Raw genomic sequence first — 20,842 nt, 5'->3', positions numbered from 1 at the left:
ATATATATATATCCTACACTTACATCATATCGTTAAATACAAGTTAAAAACGTAAAAGAGCGGTTTAATTGTATCGTTTTTATTCTAAAACAAAACAAGAATATATTGCGAGAACCAAAAATACAACGACGCGAATATTCCGTTTTGGATTCCCTCAATTTGACCATAAGATCGCAAAAGTGTACCGTGTGTCGCCCTCTGCTGGTCAGGATGAGAAAGGCTCCCGTTGATGAATTCCGGAAATCCAAAACAAATGGACGAGCTGTTTCTTGAGTTGTATGTAGTGCTGTATATATTAAATATAAGTTAAAAAAAAGTAAAAGAACGCTTCAATTCTATTGTTTTTATTCTAAAACAAAAAAAGACTATATTGCGAGAACCAAAAATACAACGACGCGAATATTCGTTCTGGATTCCCTCAATTTGACCATAAGATCGCAAAAGTGTACCGTATGTCGCCCTCTGCTGGTCAGTATGGGAAAGCCTCCCGTTGACGTTCACTCAAAAGATTTGTTCTTTTGAACGAGTCGTTCACTCGTCTCTTGCGCGTGTGGCGGAAGAGGATATGACGTACTCACCGGTTTCAATTGTTGGTCCTGCAATTTCACCGTGGTTCGATTGTTTTGCTCCACGTTTTTTTTGTGGCCTTTCTTTCAAGAAGTCCAACGACTTTTCTTGGGCGAGGCGGCCGCTGGCAGCAGCAGAAGAAGCAGAAGCATGTCTACTGCGCTGGAAAGCTACATTAACCGTACGCTAGCACGAGCTAACCAGCTAGCATGCTCCTTTTCATCTACTGACAGCATGTCGCGCCTTTTTCATAAATGGTTGCGCTTATGACGAGCAGCTAAATCTTTTCATCTGTCGAAACGTAGCATTGAGAAGCTTTCCCGGTACAACGTGCTTTTGTCACACCTGGCGTCATCACGCAGCCTCAACGCCATCATCATCATCATCATCTTCTTCCTTGTGCGTCCAGGTCAAGTCAATTGATGACGTGTGTTTCGCCCCTCAGGTACGGTGGCCATCGTGACGTCAGACGGCAGAATGATTGTGGTGAGTGCAAAGCAGCTCCAACCCACCAGGACGCTTGAACACGACACCATTAACGTCACGACGTCTGGTTTAGGGCACGCTGAAGGGCTTCGACCAGACCATCAACCTGATCCTGGACGAGAGCCACGAGCGCGTGTTCAGCTCGGGTCAGGGCGTGGAGCAAGTGGTTCTGGGACTTTACATCGTGCGGGGAGACAACGTGTACGTCAGCGTTGTTAAGGCACGTGGGCGCACGCGGAGCCACGTGCTCACCCTGTTACTTTTGGGCAGGGCCGTGATCGGCGAGATCGACGAGGAGACCGACTCCACGCTGGACCTGGGCAACATCCGGGCCGAGCCGCTCAACTCGGTGGTCCACTGACACCTCCGACGTGTTGTTTTTCTTCGATTTTTGATGGACTTCATGTTCTCTTCCATGACCTTTTATGCTCTCAGTGCTTTAATAAAGTTTGTGAATTTTGGACAAGACGCAAATGATTTGGAGGGCCAATTGCTTCAGAACTAGGTCATCAGAAGCTTTATATTTATCTTTTGGAAATTCCTTATTAAATTCACAACTATAGTCGCATTTGATACAATTTATTGTCAATATTTTCTGCCAACATGAAACATTTTTGGACAGTTCATATCTATAAAGATGACTTCTATTTTATTGGTAAGTTGATGAATTAATAACTTAATTTAGTAAGACCATATAAAAATTAGTTTTACATATATACTACAATTAATTGCATATTTTTCATGATTTTTAGATGAGAGCAGGCAAGGAAGGGGGCACCGATCAAACCGGAAGCATCACTTCTTGCACCAAATTTGGCTTTTTCCAATCGGCGACCGATCCCAGGACGAGAGCGCGCTGCAGTCGCTCGATCTGATCTGGACTGGGTGCCGGCTCCTCGTAGTGGACTCGCAGCCAGGGAGTGCCTTGGGGGGGTTAATCATAAATGGAGTCTGTCATGAGTCAGCAAATGCAATTGAAAAAAAAAGCCCACCTTTGGTAATTTTCTGGCCGAGGGAGAGCAGTAGCTCCGCCCCCACACTGTGATTGACAGGCTGTCCGGCCTTGGAACGCCCCGCCCCCAACTTATGTACCACTTCCGCTAAAACCAGACCGTCCACGTCCATCAGCACACCTGCAACACCATCAATAAAATTAAGACCGAAAAATGGATCAATTCATTTTGGCAAAAGCGTTTCTACCATCATGGCTGACGGTCAAGTCCAGTTGGTGCTTAGCTTTCCTTAGAATGGTGAAGTAATCTGTGTGGGCGGAGCAAAGAGCCCTGGCTGTCTCCTTGGCGACGCCTTGAGCCTCCATCATGGCCTGGAACTTGAGCAGAGCGGCACCGCCGCTCACGGCCTGGGAGATCTTGCGTCTGCCTTCCGATTGGTCGGCCGCCAGACCCGTCATGGCCAGCAAGAGGCCGCCTGAGAGCCCACGGGACAGGACGGTTAGCCAGCCAGGGAGACGAGTCGTCCCACTCCCCTCCGCCCCGCCAGTGCGTGTTTACCGAGCGTGGCGACGAGCTCCATGAGGTCTTGTCGTCCGCCCGTCTTGAGCACGTCCAGAGCCTCGATGACTTCCAGGACGTTTCCCACGCTGCGACCGATCACGCCGTCCATGCGGCTCAGCACGGCGCCCGTGCGCATGCCCAGATCGTTGCCCGCGTTCACCTGCAACAGTACGGCGCTGAAGATACCCGTACCTGAGATCAAATGGAATGGAAGCCGGCCGGGAGCCTGACCAGGAGCCGCGCCAGCTCCTTGGCGTCGCGCAGGTCTTTGAAGAGCGCCGCCCGGCCGAACTTGACGTCCAGAACCAGCGCCGTCAGCGACTCGGCGCCTTTCTTGGAGATGATGGAGGCTGGCCGGGAGACGAGGCGGGTTATTGCGGACGCGCTTCGGTGCCTGCGGGGGGCGCTACCTGTGATGAGCGGCAGGCTGTCCACGGTGCCGGTGATGTCGCGCGTGGCATAGAGGATGCGGTCGGCGGGAACCAGCGTCTCCGTCTGGCCCACGATGCAGCAGCCCACGCTGCTTAGGATGCCTCGCACCTGGCAAACATCCAAAATGGCAAATGGAACGCCAATATGACATCGTTCCAAAATGGTTAAGAATTCAATCGCGGTACCTGCTGTGCCGACTGGTGGATGCTAAATCCGGGAATGGACTCCAGTTTGTCCAGCGTTCCTCCTGTGTGGGCCAGGCCCCGCCCACTGATCATGGGTACCTGGGCGGACGGCACGGTTTGGGAATTTGCCTTGCCTGCAAAGCGCTACGAATGGTCACCTTGCAACCGCAGGCGGCGAGCGCGGGCGCCAGCACCAGGCTGACTTTGTCGCCCACGCCGCCCGTGGAGTGCTTGTCCACCAGAAGCCCCGCCCACTCCCTGGGCCATGACATCACTTCCCCCGACAGCATCATCTCCTTGGTCAGCGTGGCCGTCTCTCGCGCGTCCATGCCCCGCTGCCAGATGGCCATCAACATGGCGCCTGAAGGAACATCATAGATACTGCCCTAAGCCTGAATTGCTCCCTCCCGGCCAACAGGGGGCGCAAGCTAATTGCTTCAAAGAGTTGCAATTGAACGTGGAACGGCAGCCAAAGAACGCAAATGACATTGCACGTCACCTGTCTGGCAGTCCTGGATGCCGCCGCCGGTCAGCGCCTCCACAAAGGCCTTGATGTCGCCTTCACTCAGTTTGGCGCCGTCCCGCTTCTTCTTGATCAGCTCTGGAATGGACAACATGGTCGCCTGGCGCTGACATAGAATAGTTGTCAAAACAAGCATGTCCATTGTATTTGTATTCATAGTTTTCTAATTAATTCTACTTTGTTCATCTGGGCAAAGAAGTTTGGCCGCCCGTTTGATCCCATCAATACAATATTCCAGCACACGCCGACCACGAACATGTCAACAACTTTGCAGTTGTGATCCCGGGCCGAAGCGGAGCAGGCAGAAATGACCCGAAAGAAGAATCAGCGCTCACCTGAGAATGACAACTTTCCCCCTTGACAGCTGAGCGACTATGACGATTTGTGAGCGGCGCGCCAAATCCCAACCTCCTCACCGAAGGCTTGTCAGTCCGTCGGCCAATGGGAGCCGAGGGGCGTGGTCGAGGCCCACGGCTCCGCGCCCGCTTCAAGTTCAATCACGTTTGTCTTTTCTAATTGACTCGAATGAGGCTTGAGGTTGTAAATGAGCCTTTAATAGAAACATGACAACATGTTTGGTGTGTGTGTGTGTGTGTGTATGTGGGGAAAAAAGAAAAGCGCACAAAGAAACATCAAAGCCTTCCAATAATGGCTCAATCAATCAATTGATGATACATGAGGACTCGATCGCCACCTATTGCTTATTGATGACTGACAGGAGGAGTAACTATTTGGCTACATTTTCTATCTGGAGTCTACACGGGCCCGATGTTTGCCAAACGAACAAACAAACGTGTGTGTCCGCCCCGGTGGGAATTTGCAAAGCGCCAACAAATGTAGCTCACCTTAGCGACGTCTTCAAAATAATGCGAAAAGCTGATCAATACTGCACAAGCGAGGGGGGGGGGTATGGCCAATCCACTCATATTGTCATGATAGGCGCTTGGGTGAAAGGAATTGATAACATCAAATTGTGATCGATCGCTTTGAGAAGCCTTCAAGAAAAAAGGTGGACCAGATTGATTTGCTGCAATTGGCTTAAGGATGATGAAGTTACTTCCTGTGCAGATGGCTTCCAACATGTACTGTAGCACCATGTCCAATCAACACGCACGCACACATTGACACGTCATCAAGAACTCCAGCGCCACGTCGCCACGGTGACGGACGGCCGCATTGTCAAATCAAAAGTCAAAGTAGAAGAAAAGTCAACACTGGCACACGCTTGCTCGTCAAATCCCGACGAGGATAATGAACCTTACGCAACCTTAGGCGGTCGGGCGCTGGCCCGTTTGCCGTTTAAAAACCCCGTCCAGCAAATTCCCACGTTTAGGAAAAGGGGGAGAAGAAAAAAAAAGGATGGTATGCGCAGTTGAGGACTCGATTTAGCCGTCATCTGCCATCTTTCTTTTTTTTTTTTTTTCCAATGTATTGAATTTCTTTTTGCTTTACAGGGACTTTAACGCGGCGCCCGCCATCTGACACCCGACGCCAAAGTGCAGCGTGCATAGAGCTCATTATATGGAGGAATATTCAAAATCAAGACTATAATACTTCAGGAATTAGAATAATCATTGGAGGGAAGGGGGGGGGGGGGGTCAAATCAGCTCTTTGATCGCCCGCACAGCGAGCTAACACGTTAGCATAGCATCCATCGGGAGGACGAGTTGATTTGGGACTTACCCGTTGACCATCTTTTCATAAAGTCCATGGCTGAGATGATCGACGACTCGACGATTGTGCCGGTTCTTTCCGTCACAGCCGTCAAGTCTGTGGATGGCGGCGATCAAAGAGCTGAGTTGACAAAAAAAGCGAGAGGAGACCTATGGCGGCGGCGGCGGCAGTCAAGTGGCGGAGTCCAAGAGTTGCCTGAGGGCCCGCTCGATGTTGATGCGGTGGCCCAGCCGCGTGACGCCCAGCTCCACGTAGTCGTCCTTGGTGAGGGCGGGAAGGTGCGAGCCTTCGATCTCGTGCTCCTGGAAGCGCTGGCGGTGCTCGGCCAGCCCCACGCTCTCCAGCCAGTCGCCCACGTCGTACTTGTTCCACAAGCTGAGCGGGCGCTGCCTCCAGGGTCGCAGCGCCAGCAGGGGCCCGCTGAGGACGGGCGACGGGCACGGCGAGGCGTGCGGGGAAGGCGAAGGCGAGCGGGAACGGGTTCGGGCGCTGGCGCTGCGCATGACGAAGCGCACCTCCTTGGGTTCCGACGGTAGGCTGAGGCTGGACGACTTGAGGATGGTCAGACCGCGGCCCGAGCTCAGGTCCGGGCGCTCCGAGCAGGGCGAGGGCGAGGAGCCCGGCGGCCGATCCGAGGGGGAGGGCGACGGGGAAGGGCTGCGGCGGGTGACGGGGTAGCGGCTGCCCGGACGCACCGTGTAGGTGGCGCCGTATCCTCGCTGGGAGATGGTGTGCAGCTCGCCCAGGCTGGAGAACAACCTGCCCAATCACACGACACCATTAGGGGGCGGGGACTTTTGCAAAAAGTCAGACAGCGGCAGCAGGAAGAGAAAGAGCTTTGCCATGGTTTGTCACAGTCAGTTAGCTTTGTGAGGATTGGCTGGCCTTCGTGGGCATAGCTAGCGGTTAGCAGATGTTAGCGTCGCCAAGCGAAAACAAGAAGTGTTTACCAGAGATAAAAACCTACGATTTGCTCTCTCCCCTCTCCACACATCTGCAAAAACACAAACCACACTCAACCTGGATTCTGCTAGGTGTCAAAGGTGTACACGCACACGCACGCACGCACGCCCACACACACGCCGCAACATAGGTAACGTACCTGGCCCCACCTACGGGCGACCTGCGACCAGGGTCGAGGGGGCTGGGCTCCTCCCCCAGGGAGTGGCTATCTTTGTTGAGGAGGTGGAGCCTATTGGCGAGGTCCAGGCCCGACTCGGCCCTGCCGCTCAGCTCCAGGGCCGAGGCGGAGCCTCCTTGTGCGCCCAGCGCGGCGGGCCGGCCCTCCTCTTCGCCGCCCCCCCACAACTTGGAGCGGCGCTGGAAGAGGTAGCGCGGCTGGCGGCCGGCGGCCGGAGAGGCGGGCGAGGACGGGAGCAGCTCGCTGTCGGACGACTGCTTGAGCAGAGGGTCCCTGAGAGCCGAGCGGCCGCGGCCGACGGGCGAGCGCAGGCGCGGTTTGAGGGCCGAGGAGGGGTGGCCGCCGGCGGGCGGCGAGGAGGGGGAGGGCGGGGCGGGCGGCGAGGCCAAGGTGATGGAGGGAGGCAGCGAGCCGTCGCGATGTTCCTCCCCGTTGTCGCCCGTGTCGCCCTCGCCGCCGCGGCGCGGGCTTACGGCCAGCGGGGACAGCGGGGCGGCGAAACCGGGGGGCGGCGTCACCAGCCCGATCCGACGTAGCTCCTCCCTCGTCTCCTCGTCGCTGGAGGACAACAACGCCGGCGGGAGGGTCACCGTATAGGCGCCGCCTTCTTCCTCCGAGCTGCCTACGGTCAGGCTCCGACGCCTGTCCACGGCAGCCGAGTGGCTCTCGTGGGCCAGGTTGGCCAGGGGGACGGGTCTCCAGCGCTCGGGGGTGGGCCCCGCCGGCGAGGTCACTCCGCCCTCCGCCTCGGGACGCTCCGCCTGTCCGTCTTGGAAGAGGGGCGGAGTTACGCGCTTGTGGCGAAGCTCGGGGCTGCTCTGAGGGGTGGTGCGCTTGCTTCGCTGCTCAGGGCTGGTCTGCGGGGTGGCGCGCTTGGAGCGGGGCTCGGGGCTGCTCTGCGGGGTGGGGACCGGGGTCCGCTTATGCCGGCCCTCGGGGCTGGCGGCCGGGGTGGGGATCGGGGTGCCCGAGGCCGAGGCGTGCTTGGGGCGCGGCTCGGGGCTCGGCGTGCGGGCCGTGAGCGCTCGTTCTCGTGCGGCCAGAGCCAGGGCGAGCGGCGACGAGGGATCTAGGGAGGGAGGAGGAGGGAGGGAGGGAGGGAGGGAGTGAGGGAGGTAGAGGGACACGCGTCGGCGGACTCACTCATGACATTCATCGACGGGGTTCTTACCCAGAGGCTTGCCGGTAAGCGGGTGGAGGAAGGTGTGCGGGGTCGGCGAGGGCGTGAGGACGGGCGCCGGAGGCGGCAGCTCGCCCAGGTCGTCCATGGAGTGACTCTGGGTCAAGAGAGGGGGCGGCTGGTTGTCGGAGATGGCGCCCTCGACCGAGAGGAAGAGGGAGGAGCGGCGGCCGTGGATGCGAGCGCGCTCCGACAGAACCTGCTGCTGGTACAGCTCGGCCCTGCTGGGGCTGCCCGGTGCGTTGCCCTCCGACTTGGCGTCTTGCTCTTTGAGGCCTGCGCACAAGATGGAGGAACGCGCGAGCGTCACTCGCGACGACAAACCACCCCGGACGCCAATCGGCTTTTATCTTCTCTCCGGATCTGGACTTGATCTCGAGACTGGCGCACCTACCTTGCTCCTCCACCGGAAGTTGTTTGAGCAGAGGTGACTTCCTCCTCTGAGGCTTGGCCGGGGGGGCCTGCTGTCCCACGTTGGCGTAAGGATTTTCAACGGGTCGCCCTCGACGGCGTGACAGCGGCGAGTGTCCCAGGGCGACGGCGTGGAGAGACAGCGTGGAAGTGTGCGAGGAGGACACGTGCATGGCGCCGGCGGCCATGTCCGGCTGCAGCGGAGGCGGCGTGTCCTGCAGGATGATCATGGAGCGCGCCTTCCTCTGACGCTCGGCGTGGCTCCTGGACGGAGCGTCCGAGAGCTCCTGCAGCCTGGGCTCGGCTCCCGGTTTGAAGCTGGACCGGCTCAGGCCCTCGCCCCGGGCGGGGGGAGGAGGGGGGAGGAAGGAAGGCGGAGGCCCCGAGTCCAGGAGGAAGAGCGGCGAGGGCGGCGGGGGCGGCGCCGTCTGGGGAGGCGGCGGGATGAAGCTGTCGCTCAGAGAGGAGCTGCGAGGGAAGCGACTTTCGTGGATCAGAGCGGAGATGCGGTCGTCCTCGGGAGCGCCTGTACGGAGGGGAACGGCGGTGACAAGTCAATTGCCTTTCCTGACCACCTCCTCCTGGGACTCAAAAGGTCTCACCAAAACTTTTGGTTCTGGACATTCCTCGGGGCAGCGCCATGGTGCTCTTCTCCGGGGCGGAGGGCGGGACCAGACCCTGCCGCTCAAACAACGACTGCACGCCCCGCCCCGCACAATCAATCCAAAGGCGCATTGGCTGAGACGGGCTCCGGGGCGAACCTTACGTTAATCTCGGCTTGAGTGATTCTCCGGCTGGTGGGCCTCTGCTTCACCGTGGCCGCTCTGAAGTCATCGGCGGGCCGCGCGCGCAGGACCACTTCCTGCGCGTTCCCCGCCAACATCTCGTCCAGTTTCTCTGCAGGACGTACAACAGTGACTTTTTGGGACGGCAACATGGCGGCCGCGTGGAGAAAGAACGGCCTTCGCAAAAGCGCACCAGTGGAATTATTTCCACACGCACAAACAGAAGAACTTTGACCGACACACAACGTGACCTTGACGATAACGACTCACCAAAGCGCCTCCTCCGGGCTGCACGTGGGTTGGAAAAAGTCAACAATTTCGTATTAACTTTGTGTGTGTTTGTGCGTACGTGCATGGCTTACCTATCTCCTCCAGGTCAGCGGTCATGGACTTGGACCGCAGAGTCAACGAGGTACTGGGGGCTCGCTTGGGAGGCGGAGGGGCTAGGAGAGAAAAAAAGAGCAACTGGTTGGAAATGAACAGGACCGGTCTCCGCGCGGGGAAAGCAAACCTTTCTTTCGGACCAGGTTGGTGTCGGACTTGCGGGAAACGGACACGACCTTCATGAGCAGGCGGCTGCCGCCCTGTCGGATGAGCGCCACCACCTGGCGATGGCCGACCTTGACCACGTCGGCGCCGTTCACCTGCGCAGCGTTCCGTTTTCATTTTGCTCATTTGCGCCCGCCTCAATAGACGTCGCCAGCGAACCTCGATGAGGAAGTCTCCGGTACGGAGGCCGGCTCTCCAGGCCACGCCGCCTTGGTCCACGGACTCCAGGTACTGCAGGGCGGGGAACGCCGGCGTGGGGGCGAACTCCTCGATGGGGGTCTCGGCTGGCGACGACACAAAACGTGCCGGGTGATGCGAGGAGCTCGCCGCCGTAGCCCCGAAACGGGCGGCCCGCCCACCCACCTTTGGCTCCCCGCAGGACGAAGCCGAATCCCTCGCTCTCTCTCTTCTGCAGCACGGCCATCTTCTCCTCGATCACGTAGTCGCTGAAAAGCACGCCGTGGAGCCGTGAGCCGGACGCGAAAAGCGCCGTTGTCGCTCGGCGACTCTTCACCTGTACGAGGTGTAGTTGTCGTACGAGCCCACCGTGTAGTGTCTGAAAAGTCGCTTGGTGCGGTCCTCCCTCGTCTCTGAAACGCGTGGGCCCTTTTGAAAACAACGCGGCGGCACAAACACGGCTCTGTCGACGTGCCAGAAGCATTTACCCAGCCTGGCGTCGTAGTGCCTCATCTGAACTTCTTCGACGCAGTCAGCGGGAAACCAGCCCGTTCTTCCTTTCACGTTCCCTTCCCAGTATCCGCCTTCGCCGATGGACAGAACTGCGGATGCAAAACGAGAACGGCGAGGATGGCGAGGAGGGCCTCGTCACACACTTTGCTGACCTTTCACCCGCTCGCCGCGGTGCAGCTGGATCTCTCCGGACCCCTGGGGCACGTGGGAGCGCGTGGCGATGAAGGTGCGTCCCGGCACGGCGCTGTACAGCCGCTTCTTCCTCAGCTGCGGCGTGAGGGCCGGCGGCGACGACGGCGGCGGCGGCGGGCTGCTCTCCGCGTGACCGCTCGGGCTGGACACGACAAGAAAATGCGATATTTCGGATCGAATCCTAATTGGTCGGCCCCCTCCCTCCCTCACCTGAGGCGGCGCGCGTGTCGCCGTAACGAGTGCGTGTCCAGGTGCGCTTCCAAGCTTTGCAGGGAGGGTCCGGGGGAGGAGGCGGGGCTTTCCAGGGCGTTGTCGCTGACCGAGCGAATGAGGGAGCGCGGCGACGACAGACCGTTTCCTGCCGGGGACCGGAGGGCTCCCAGCCGGCGCCGCTTGGTGTACGACGGAGACTCTCGGAAGGGAACTGGCGGCAAGCGCGTGCACAGTCTCAGCGCTCCGAATTCCATTTGCGCTCAACGGACGAGTCGAGTATCTGTGCGCCGCTCACCAACGTCCGAAGTTTTGTGGATCTTGATGATTTCGGCCAAGTCGAAATTGCCGGCGATGATGGCGACCTACGCAGACATACGTTCCTTGAGAGGAAACTCAAACCACTGCTGCTGTGGGTTTTCCACTCATCTGACCTGAAAGGCGGTCTGGTTGTTGTAGTTCTTGATGTCCTTGTTGGCTCCTCGGAAAAGCAACACTCGAGCGCAACTGTCCTGCGGGCGGGGGGGACACCGTGTCAAAGGTTTCGGAGTTGCGTTTCAAATGTTGCCCGCTAGAGGGCGCCCCGGTAGCCTCCTACCTGATTGTAGAGAGCGCAGAGGTGCAGCGCGGTATTTCCCGATGCATTCTGGGAGCTCATGTCAGCCCCGTAGAACAGCAGGTGCTCCAAGTGCTGCACGTTGCCGTGGCGACACGCCTAAACACGCACGCACCATTACTAAATCTGTACATATAATTGGCGCCGTGATTGAGCGCACGTGTGTGTGCGTGGGTGCGTGCGTGCGTGCGAGCGAGCGAGCGCTCGTCACCTGGTGGATTTCCTGCCATCCGTTCTCATCGGTCATGCCTGTAACCATGACAACCTTTCATCAAAACCAAAAGTCTTTTCTCGGGCCCGACACCGATCGGCCGAGTTTCGAGGAAATATTTGCGCAAGGCTTCAAAGTTGACATTTGGAGTACCTAGTATGGCGTGGTCCTGAAGTAGCAGCTCGCAGCAGTAGGGGGCGCCGCCCACCATGGCGGAATGATACAGGGGAGTCAGACCCCTGCTGTCCTTGTAGTCCGGAGACGCTCCCAAGTCCAGCAGCGTCTGCAAAGTAGCGCAAAAGGTGTCACGCGCCAAGGCGGGCCGGCGGCGGCGGCGGCGGCGGCGGCGTTGCGCAACGTCCTCACGGTGAGCGCGGCGCTGTTTCGGCACATGACGGCCCGATGCAGAGCGGTGATTCCGTCCCTGGTGCGGAAGTCCAGGTGAGCGCCGCCGCTGCGGAGAACTTTGATCAGCTCGCAGCTCTCCTCCAACTGGACGGCCAGCGTCAGAGGACACTCTGCGACCAGACGTGGCGGCCGTTTACGTCGGGCGTTCGTCCACGTGGTGGACAATTCGGGAGGCGACCTTTACACACCGCCGCTGTCGGAGTCGTGGAAGTTTGGATCGAGGCCTTTTTCCAGCCATTTGGAAACCTTCTCCACGTTCTTCTGGTGGACGTGTTCCATGAATCGCTTCAGGTTGGCCTGAGACGGACGGACGGACAAAGGCGCGCGTGGGTCAGCGCGGGGTTCGGGCTCGAGCGTGGTGCCGCTGCGAAATTCTCGGGCCTACTTTGGTGTGCAGCTTGGCCAGCTGCTTGTCGTCTACGTAAGTCTGCGTGTAAATTCTGCGTTTGTAACGAAACTGCAAGACAAGACGGGAAGCCCGCAGGGGGTCAACGTTAGCGCAACGGTGGGTGGGTCGGCTCCTTCGTTGGGGCTGCGCACCTCGAGGTACGGAATGGGCGTGATGGGGGGGAGAGGGTACTCTTTCAAAAGTCGCTCCTCGTCAAGAAACTTGCCAGCTCGGCCGTTGAACGCCGGCTGGAAGAGACCATAGTTCAAAACATCCGACAGAGACTGAGTCAAGGTGACCAGAACCCTCTGCTTACTGGTCCAAACGGGTAACTCTGGGTCCAGCCGCAAACACTTCTGAGAGACGCACACACGCAAATGTTAGAAGCCTCACTTGCTCACCTTGGCCTCGCCGCCGCCACCGCCGCCGCGTCCTCCTGGTCTGTCCGGCTAGCCAGCACGTGTGTGTGTGTGTGTGTGTTACCGTCTGCTGCAGGTCCGGGATGCCGATGCGGACCACGATGCTGTTTCCAGAGGGCGCGTCCTCCGCGTCGTCGTCCCGGGCGACGGGAGAGCCTGTCGCGTTGCCGTTAGTAACCGCCTGTTGGCGTGGGCGATCATGTTTGGTGTCAGCGGCCGGACTCAGAGGCATGTGGCTGGAAGACAGGAAGTGGCTCCGGGTCACACCGCAGCTAAGACACGCCTCCGCCGCCACACACATCACTCACCGGGCGCAGATATTAATATTTGCTAGCTTTGGTCGCTAATGCTAATTCACAGGCCAACGTGAACTTTCAAGTTGAGTGTTTTGGTCACGTCGCTCGGCCTCGTCGGGCCACCGCCTTCTGCGTGGCTAAGAATGGCTGTGGGATGTGACATCACTTCCTGTTTTTCAACTCCAAGGAAAGGGAGTCGCGAGAAGGATCCAGGGTCGGATCGTTTCCGAGGATAGTTGGTCACGCGACGGCATCGCCGCGTCCGTCACTCGGACAGCACTTCTGGACTTCCCGCCACTCCACTCGCCGTTAACGAAGACCACCCCGAGCAGTCACTTGATAGAGCCCCAAATTGAACGAACGGCCGCCCACCCGCCCGCCGGCGAATCGGCGAGGGCGCGAGTGGCGTGTTGTCATGGCAACTGCAATGGCAGGGAATCCTGTGCTAACCTCACTGTGTCACTCTCGGTGCGCTCGCTCGCGCGCACGCGGTCGACATGCTCGCTGTTGCTATGGCAACGCGGCCGAACAAATTTTCCCAGTTTGCCGTGGCGAAAACTACATCCTACCTGCTGACTCGGGCTCTTTTTCCGTCCGCCTCTGACACATCTGGGACATCGTCAAACGGCGGGCGGGCGGGTGGGCGCGCGCCGTTGGCCCTGGCCATGTGTTTGCGGAGGGATTTGGGGGGGGAGCAAAGCTCGCAGCTGCTCCGCCAGACAACGTGGCGCTTACTTTCCGTAGGGGGAAGTATGACTCTTACGAATGGTACCTTGGGGCTCCATCCGATCATTTGTCATCCGTTATTGGTTGCATTAACAAAAAACTCATTTGTTAGCATTGCACTTTGGGGGACATTCATTTGTGGTCCTGTTTATTTGGCGATAGAATTTGGAGGATTTTCTAAATGTTTTGGGAGCCCCCCCCCCACGCCCCGCCGGAGCAGACAGGAAGTGAGGCGTCCTCCGACTCTCCAGGTGCGAGTGCTTTATTTTGGGCCGCTGACAACACTTGAGTCAGACTCTTGAATAAGTGATGAGGAGCCAGGCGGACGACTTTTCTCGCATTGTCGCTCGCGTACAAGGCCGACGACGCTCCTCGAGTGAATAATCAGCAGCGGCCCGAGAGAGAGCGAGCTCTCGCGTGTGATGTCATCCCGCTGGCAGAACAACCGCGGGCTCGGACGTCAGCGATCCGACACTCAAACTCTTCTTTGACCACGACGAGGTGAAAAATAGTGAAGCTCGTTGGGACCAAGAGGCCGCAGAGTCTACCTACCTTTTGGCAGAACTCCCATCAAACTTTTCAGAAGAGCGATCTGATCCCAAGCCCGCTTCAGGCTTTCGATCGGCTTGCGAGGTCCGGGATGCGGTCGGGAGGCCTCAGGTGGACGGCGGCGGGCGCGGAGACTTTCAGACGCTATTGTGGGAGCTGGTCGGCCCATCCTGGAGAGGAAGATGGGGGGAGGCGGGCGCCAGGATGTGGGGGTGGGACAAAAGCAGTGGGTTGGTGGAGGCCATTTTGAGACACAAGCAGTCATACAGTTTGGGATGCTGAAGTTGGTAGCTAAATGCTAACTTGCCGTGAGTTCAAAGTCACAAAATGTCACCTTTTTAGCATTCAACCATTGTGGGAGAAAAACATGACGATGCTACACGAACAAGCTAAATGAATCTCAGGACTCGGCAAAGATCACAACAACTTCCTCCCTGTGAGCCACACTTCCTGTTTCCTGCGTGTGTGGGCGACGGAACGGACGTCAGGAAGGAAAAGGTGAGGAGCTGGAACGCTCTGATAAGACGCGCACGCACGTTTGGACCATGACATGCTAGACGGTGCGACGTTTAGGAAGTTGGAAGAGAAGATCCCGATGCAGATGCGATCCACATTCACGTCTGGATGTCGCGCCAAATCAAAGTTGAACTTCAAGCAGAACTTTAAAGACACGCCGTCCCGATGCTGATCCCGACCCGACGGGCTCGCGGTGGCATCTCCGTGCGCGTGCTGGAAATGTAGCTCCCCTTGCCCATTACCATGGCAACCAATGGCAGGAGCTGATGAGACCCAATGTTCTCTCCCTCCCTCCCTCCCTCACACAATCTTGTCAAGTTTCTCACATGGCTAGCGGCTCAAGCGCGGACGCTTGTTCTCGCAAAAAAAACCCCGGCGGACACGAGACGTTCAATTGTCTCTGAAGACTGCCACGTTACCGTGACAACCGCGTGATGTGCCAAGGAGAGACACTTCCTGCTTGAAGTGGTCTTTTTTGCCTCCTAGCATGAGCAGCAGATCAGCTCTTAGATAGAACGCGGCCTACACACTCACTGCCGCACTTATGTAACACACGCGCGCAGGCACAAGATGATGAGGGGATGCTGGAAAAAAAGGAAAAGTAGGGAGGGGGGGAAAAAAAAAAAAAAAAGTCAGGGCTAAGAAGACAAGGCAACCAGAAAGGAGAACAGAATTAAATCATGCCAGCAACGAGAGGAAGTATGAAGAGGAGGCGAGGAAACCGAGAGTTGGCAAAGGAGGCGGTGAGGAAGTCCATGGAGATGTGAGGAGTCAGGGAAAAGAAGTGAAGAGGAGTCAAGGGAAGGATGGGGGAGGAGGCAAGGGAAGAGGAGAAGTCAAGAAAAGCAAGCAGATGCGGGAGGAAAGTAGGAACAAGCAAAATGGAAGAATAGGAGCAAATGAGGTCACTGGGAAAGGAGGAGGAAGGAGAGTCAAAGGACAAGGAGGTGACAATGGAGATGAGGAGCCAAGAGAAAAATAGGAGGGAGGGAGGGAGGGAGGGAGCAAAGGAACCAAAAGGACAGGAGGTGAAGAAAACGGGGAAGGAGGACTCCAAGAAGCAGGCAGGTGACAAATGAAATTGAGGAGGTGGCGAAATGAGGTGTTCAAGTAAATTCAGAGGCAGAGGAGCAATGGTGGGAGTGAGGCGCTAGGAAAGGACACAAGCCAAGAGGAAGACAGAGGCCTCCAAAGCAGCAGGGGGCAGCGCATTTACAGAAAAGCTGTCCCCTCACTAAAGTGCAATTGGAGAGGTCCACTTGAAGAAACTCCCCCCGTTGACAATCATCTTACCTGACGCCAGCTCGACCCTAATGATGGCAGGCCACGCCCACCAGAGACAAGTGAAGGAGACAAGGAAAGCAAGGAGACCCTCGCCCGAAAAAAAGTTGCAGACTCAAACTAGCAGCTCTCATGACGCCGACATGATGGCACTCGCGCAAAGGCTGGTGAGCGGCGGGAGACTCACCCAGCAGACCAGCGACTTCTTCTCCATCCTGATGACTGATAGAGGGGGGGAAAAAAAAAAGAAGAGGAGGAGGAGGATGATGGAGGAGGAGGATCTGGAGACGAGAAGATGAAGAGGAGAGAGGAAGAAGGAGGAATGAGTGGAAGGCTGGTCGCTTCAGCCCACGCACACACTCTCACTCACTCACTCACTCACACAAACACACACACACACACTCACACACACACACACGGGCATGCGCACGTTATCTCCCACTCCAATGCGTGGGACTGAAAACACACCTCTCTCTCTTTTTTTTTTTCCTTCCCCTCGCTCGCTGGCTTCCACAGAATCGGGGTGATCGGCGTGGGTGTGGAGGAGCGGCCCCGTTGCCATGACGACGATGCACCGGAACAGCAAGGGAGGGGGGAAGCCCTCTCCGGCCTATCACAGCTCACCTGGTGCATGATGGGAGATCAAATACTCCATTTGAAATGACTCCTGTGCCGCTACTACCAAAGTACAATGGTGCCTTGAGATGAGAGGCCGCGTTGTCACTTTGACAAAAATAATATGACTCAATCTTCGCTCAAGTAAACACAATAAAAACACTGTGCGTGTGTTTTAGTATATTGTCCACTCAATAAAAGGAAAATCAACTTAACATTTGACTTGCCTGGAGCAACATGGCTGCCGTGGTCAGGATCCTTCCAAGGATGTATTTGATCAATTTCTAAAAAAAAAAAAGAAATAAAAAAAATATTGTTGTACTTTATCCAAAATGCTTTCGCTGTAAAAATAAAACAAGATACTCACCGGCGTCTTGCAGCCGCTGTGTTACAGCGCCCTCTGCTGGATGTTTTCGATAGTCCACATCCTCTTTTCCCCAGTTGAGCCAGTTGCCATGACAACCATGTCAAAGTTATCACACGGAACCCCAAAGTCTTTGTAATTTGTCAGTTATCATTATATTAATGATACGAGTAGGAACAAAGTCTTGCCGAAACAAGTTGTCCGTCAGAGTGAGTGACAACAAAGCACATTCGGCTCATTTTCAGAACAATTTATTTCATTATAACAAACTCACCAATGACTTAGCAAAATGCCTTCATGAAGCAGCTGTCAACTGAACACAGTCGAAAATTTACGTGTCCGTGCGTCCCTCCAGCAGCAGGTCCACGTAGGCCCCCGTCACCAGACTCTCCTTAGTCACGCCCAACTGCTCCATCAGACCCTCAGCGACCTGCCACCACAAAAAGACGAGCCATGACGAGCAGACCCCCAACACGCCGGTTTAGATTTTAAAAAAAAGCGCACCTGTTGGCCGTCCTCCAGCGTCTGGGCCGGACGCATCACCACCTGCAGACAAGTTAGAGGCACGAGTATTTCATTTTTCAGAACTACAAATCTAGTGGATGAGACCTCCAGTTCCATGTAGTGTCCCAAGCCCTCCACTGAGTCCAGGTGCACCCGCGTTTGACCGATCACGTAGAGACGCCGCTCCTTACGCACTTCCCCTTTCACGCCAAGGGCGTCGGACAGCACAGCCTGGGCACAAACGCGAGGCATCAACGCGCACGGAGCGCGGAAACACACACGGAAAAAGTCTTTGTACCCTGAGGCCGGGCGGGTCCGAGGTGGGGCTGATGGAGTACCGGGACAGTTTGGGTCCGTCTGTGTCGGGACGCTCGTAGAAGATCAGCTGACCCGAGCCGTCCTTAACGGAAAGCAGCACATGAGACGCTCGTTGACGCGTCTCCTTCAGAGCGACGGCGACGGACGGACCGTGAAGTCTCGCAGTTTGAGTCGTCCTCGGCGGCTGTGAAAGAAGGTGTCGTGCTGCCTGATGACGCTGCCTTCCGATTGGCTGAGCTGGGACGCCATCTTGGCAAACTCCAGCGGCTGGCTGACTTTGGCCTTGATCTCCACGTTGGACTGCATGTCCCCACTGACCACGTGCACACATCAATCAATATTGTGCCACCACCCACATTAGTGTCGATTTCAGAAGGTCCCAAGAAAAATGTAAACTTACATACATTTGGTCCATACAGTATCATAAAAGATTGTACAACTTCTTTTTATAACATTTGGAAACATTATCAAGTGTAAAGCTTATCAATGTAACGCAAGACGTGATGACGCCAGACGGGTGATTAACAGCGAGGTAGCTAACAAGCTAGCAGGTGTCGCTAATGCTAAAGATGCTAGTTGTCTTAGCAACAAGCTAACTGGTACTCTGGTTGTAGTCAACGTACAAACACAACAAGTAATAGTCAGGTTACTCACAACCAAATTTGTATACGTCTGTTTTGGAGAGATTTTAGACGCTTCCGGTTGATTTGTCAACGAACGAAGGGGACCGTGCACTTGAGTTTGCCGCGAAAACCACCGCAGTCTGACGTCAATCGACGAGGCATCCGGAAGTGGAGGAATGAGCGCGGCAAAACTGACCAGAGATAGTTGGAAACTCCAAACGATCGCTAAGTGCATCACTCCGTCCTGTTTCTGGCCCTTGGAAAGACGTCTCACTCTGCTTAAAAGTCAAAAAACTGAAAATAAATGAAAAAATAATGACGTCTACCTTATCCATTAATGATGAAACTGCAACACTCTCACACATAAAACCCCTTTCACACAAATTGCTCTCACACATTTCTCTTTCACTCAAACAATTGAAAGCCTTGGGGAATGTCAGCCTTTATTGGTGCCAGTCAGAGCGTTAGCAACAACCTAAGCAGGATGGCGAGCGGGGGCCAAGCCCACGCGGTCGTTCCCTCTATCGAAGATGCTGTAGAACTTGGTGAGGAAGACGTCTCCAAGGATCCACAGCGGCCCCTGAGGCGAAATGATGTCAATGCCCTGGAAGCCGCTCAGGCACAGCTCTCTGTCCTCCAGCATCTCCTGACGGCGGCAAAGGAGGATAAGAGTGACGGGGCCCAAGCGCTCGGTCGCTCCTTCCTCACCTTCCTGACGTAGTCTTCGGCCGTCAGCGTGAACTCCTTTCCGCCCAAAACGAACGTCACGTGAGGCAAGCTCGACAACCTGGCGCAGTCGATGAAGAACTGACAATCGGGCGCAAAAACATAAACGGTGGGGTGAGCTGAGATGAGGTCACAGATGGCTGGATGGAGACATCACATCCACACTGGCAAACACACTGACAGCCGCACCGACCTCGCCGATGCTGGTGGGCGTGGCCCCGATGAGCTGCTGCAGGGTGAGGATTTGATTGGTGGGGCCGGCGATGAGGGAGGTGCCCGTGTCCACAATGGCCTCGCAGCCGCGAGGACACAACGACTTCAAGCCTTGGACAGAAACACTGAAACACACACACGGGCACAGCAAGCTCTCGTAACGAACCACGAGGAAGTCGTTAGTGAGAGAGCATCACACCCGTCCATAAGAATCTGCCAGTATGCTTTGGTGGTGACGGGAAGCCACGTGATGGGTCCGTCGTACAAAGCCTCGTCCGTGCCGCCCAGCAGGAGTTGGCCGTCCACGTCTCGAGAGCTACCCGACTGCCTGTGACACCAGCGACCGTTTCCGTCAGTTGTCGGGGGCGGGGGTCAACGGCCCGTCCGCAGAATTAAGACAGAATTTGACCTGGTGAGGTAGAAGGAAAAGACGGGCTGGTCCATGTTGTTATGCGTCATCAGGTTGTCGAAGACGGGGTTCCCCAGGATTTCGGCCAAGCGGGGGTAGGCCATCCCCAGCACGCCATCGAAGCGCGCCACCACGAAAGTGGAGCCCGGCTCGTACACCGACTCGCCAAACTCCTGGCTCGGCACGCTCATATTGCCCATCTGTGCAGACACACGGGCGGGATATTTATCTCTCGGTCCGCGAGACGGCGGGAGACGACCGGCGTCGACCTTGAGCGTGTCTCTGGCCATGACCCCGAGCAGATGACCCGATCCGTAATGGATGCCGAAGCTTCGGCCATCGTGGCTGTACGAGGAAGACTCGAACGCTCGGAAACGTTTGTGCACCGCTGCAAAGGCGCACGCAGGTTACTGACCTCTTATCATCTCACACGGTCAAAGCGCTCTGACACTTCAGAGATACACACGCGGGTCAAGCCGTGACGTGTGTGCGTGTTACCACAGGCCTGGCTGACGCAGTACGACGACGGCACCCAGAGGTCCGCTGAGCCGGTGTCAAAAATCACAGAAAAGTTCTGTTCGGGAGACCCGAGGCTGATCTGACCAAAGTACTGAGCCTGATTGGAAAGAAAAATAAAAAAAGCTTGCACAATTAAGAATGACATCATCACTCATAGACAATATTTGTCCTTAATATGGAAACAGATTGCACCAGCTCGCTCTTACGTCCATGAAGTTGAAGAGCTTCTGGCTGGTGCGTCCCAGGCGCAGCGAAGGCGTCCCGGCGGGGTAGCAATGGGCGTAGCGCCGACTGAAGGCGTCGGGATGGTGCTCGCGCAGGAAGTCCCACAGCACGCCGTCGGCGCGCAGCTGCGAGCGAATGGAGCGCCCCCGTTGTAGAGGAACCCTGCCCGATGTCGGAACGGAGGTCCTTCATACCCGGCGAGATGTCATAGTCTACGTTTTGTTACCTTAAGAGAGCCAGACCGGTGGAGGCGCCCAGGAGGAAAAGCAGCAGCACCTTCAGGGCGTCCATGGTGTCCACGGCGGCGTCCGCTGCACAATGGCGAGCGACAGACGTGCGCCGGCTTATCAGGCAACGTTGGAGGGGGTCCCGATCAA

At 56.6% G+C, this 20,842-nt stretch overlaps 4 protein-coding genes and 1 long non-coding RNA gene across 6 annotated transcripts; 2 read left to right on the top strand and 3 right to left on the bottom strand.

Moving 5' to 3' along the window:
* Nucleotides 1-546: 546 nt before the first annotated feature.
* lsm8 (LSM8 homolog, U6 small nuclear RNA associated) lies at nucleotides 547-1,519 on the top strand. The gene is made up of 4 exons (XM_061268616.1): nucleotides 547-748; nucleotides 1,013-1,053; nucleotides 1,127-1,254; nucleotides 1,324-1,519. The coding sequence occupies exons 1-4, from the start codon at nucleotides 718-720 to the stop codon at nucleotides 1,412-1,414; spliced, it is 291 nt and encodes a 96-aa protein (XP_061124600.1). The 5' UTR covers nucleotides 547-717; the 3' UTR covers nucleotides 1,415-1,519.
* Nucleotides 1,520-1,616: 97 nt separating this feature from the next.
* Nucleotides 1,617-4,144, bottom strand: tymp (thymidine phosphorylase). The gene is made up of 10 exons (XM_061268614.1): nucleotides 4,043-4,144; nucleotides 3,684-3,813; nucleotides 3,343-3,545; nucleotides 3,185-3,283; nucleotides 2,978-3,107; nucleotides 2,799-2,917; nucleotides 2,565-2,727; nucleotides 2,254-2,481; nucleotides 2,046-2,186; nucleotides 1,617-1,977 (listed from the first exon to the last, which is right to left on the bottom strand). Exons 2-10 carry the CDS (start codon nucleotides 3,799-3,801, stop codon nucleotides 1,835-1,837), a joined length of 1,344 nt encoding a protein of 447 aa, XP_061124598.1. The 5' UTR covers nucleotides 3,802-3,813; nucleotides 4,043-4,144; the 3' UTR covers nucleotides 1,617-1,834.
* Nucleotides 4,145-4,239: 95 nt separating this feature from the next.
* On the bottom strand, nucleotides 4,240-14,297 carry shank3b (SH3 and multiple ankyrin repeat domains 3b). Of its 2 annotated transcripts, XM_061268613.1 has the most exons (27): nucleotides 14,156-14,297; nucleotides 12,646-12,817; nucleotides 12,479-12,518; nucleotides 12,315-12,410; nucleotides 12,160-12,231; nucleotides 11,963-12,071; nucleotides 11,733-11,884; nucleotides 11,520-11,649; nucleotides 11,367-11,404; nucleotides 11,138-11,254; nucleotides 10,974-11,051; nucleotides 10,838-10,904; nucleotides 10,540-10,753; nucleotides 10,290-10,471; nucleotides 10,113-10,226; nucleotides 9,962-10,037; nucleotides 9,811-9,893; nucleotides 9,607-9,731; nucleotides 9,410-9,542; nucleotides 9,261-9,341; nucleotides 8,880-9,010; nucleotides 8,716-8,809; nucleotides 8,097-8,639; nucleotides 7,694-7,978; nucleotides 6,484-7,591; nucleotides 6,349-6,375; nucleotides 4,240-6,140 (listed from the first exon to the last, which is right to left on the bottom strand). In XM_061268613.1, exons 2-27 carry the CDS (start codon nucleotides 12,780-12,782, stop codon nucleotides 5,552-5,554), a joined length of 4,821 nt encoding a protein of 1,606 aa, XP_061124597.1. In that variant the 5' UTR covers nucleotides 12,783-12,817; nucleotides 14,156-14,297; the 3' UTR covers nucleotides 4,240-5,551. The 2 variants fall into 2 exon arrangements, with proteins under 2 accessions (XP_061124597.1, XP_061124596.1); XM_061268612.1 differs by having other exon boundaries at nucleotides 12,315-12,518.
* A 19-nt stretch (nucleotides 14,298-14,316) lies between these two features.
* On the top strand, nucleotides 14,317-16,735 carry LOC133145293 (uncharacterized). The gene is made up of 2 exons (XR_009710880.1): nucleotides 14,317-14,650; nucleotides 16,466-16,735. It is a non-coding gene; the product is annotated as an uncharacterized LOC133145293 (long non-coding RNA).
* Nucleotides 16,736-18,799: 2,064 nt separating this feature from the next.
* Nucleotides 18,800-20,796, bottom strand: nots (nothepsin). Its single transcript, XM_061268267.1, has 9 exons — nucleotides 20,692-20,796; nucleotides 20,447-20,627; nucleotides 20,220-20,337; nucleotides 19,991-20,109; nucleotides 19,722-19,921; nucleotides 19,512-19,640; nucleotides 19,293-19,437; nucleotides 19,082-19,180; nucleotides 18,800-19,019 (listed from the first exon to the last, which is right to left on the bottom strand). The coding sequence occupies exons 1-9, from the start codon at nucleotides 20,754-20,756 to the stop codon at nucleotides 18,849-18,851; spliced, it is 1,227 nt and encodes a 408-aa protein (XP_061124251.1). The 5' UTR covers nucleotides 20,757-20,796; the 3' UTR covers nucleotides 18,800-18,848.
* Nucleotides 20,797-20,842: the final 46 nt, after the last annotated feature.

This window comes from Syngnathus typhle, linkage group LG21 (genome assembly GCF_033458585.1).
Source record: "Syngnathus typhle isolate RoL2023-S1 ecotype Sweden linkage group LG21, RoL_Styp_1.0, whole genome shotgun sequence".
NCBI classification, from domain to species: domain Eukaryota; kingdom Metazoa; phylum Chordata; class Actinopteri; order Syngnathiformes; family Syngnathidae; genus Syngnathus; species Syngnathus typhle.
The sequence above is the reverse complement of the archived record's forward strand: the minus strand, read 5'-3'. Positions and strand labels throughout refer to the sequence as shown.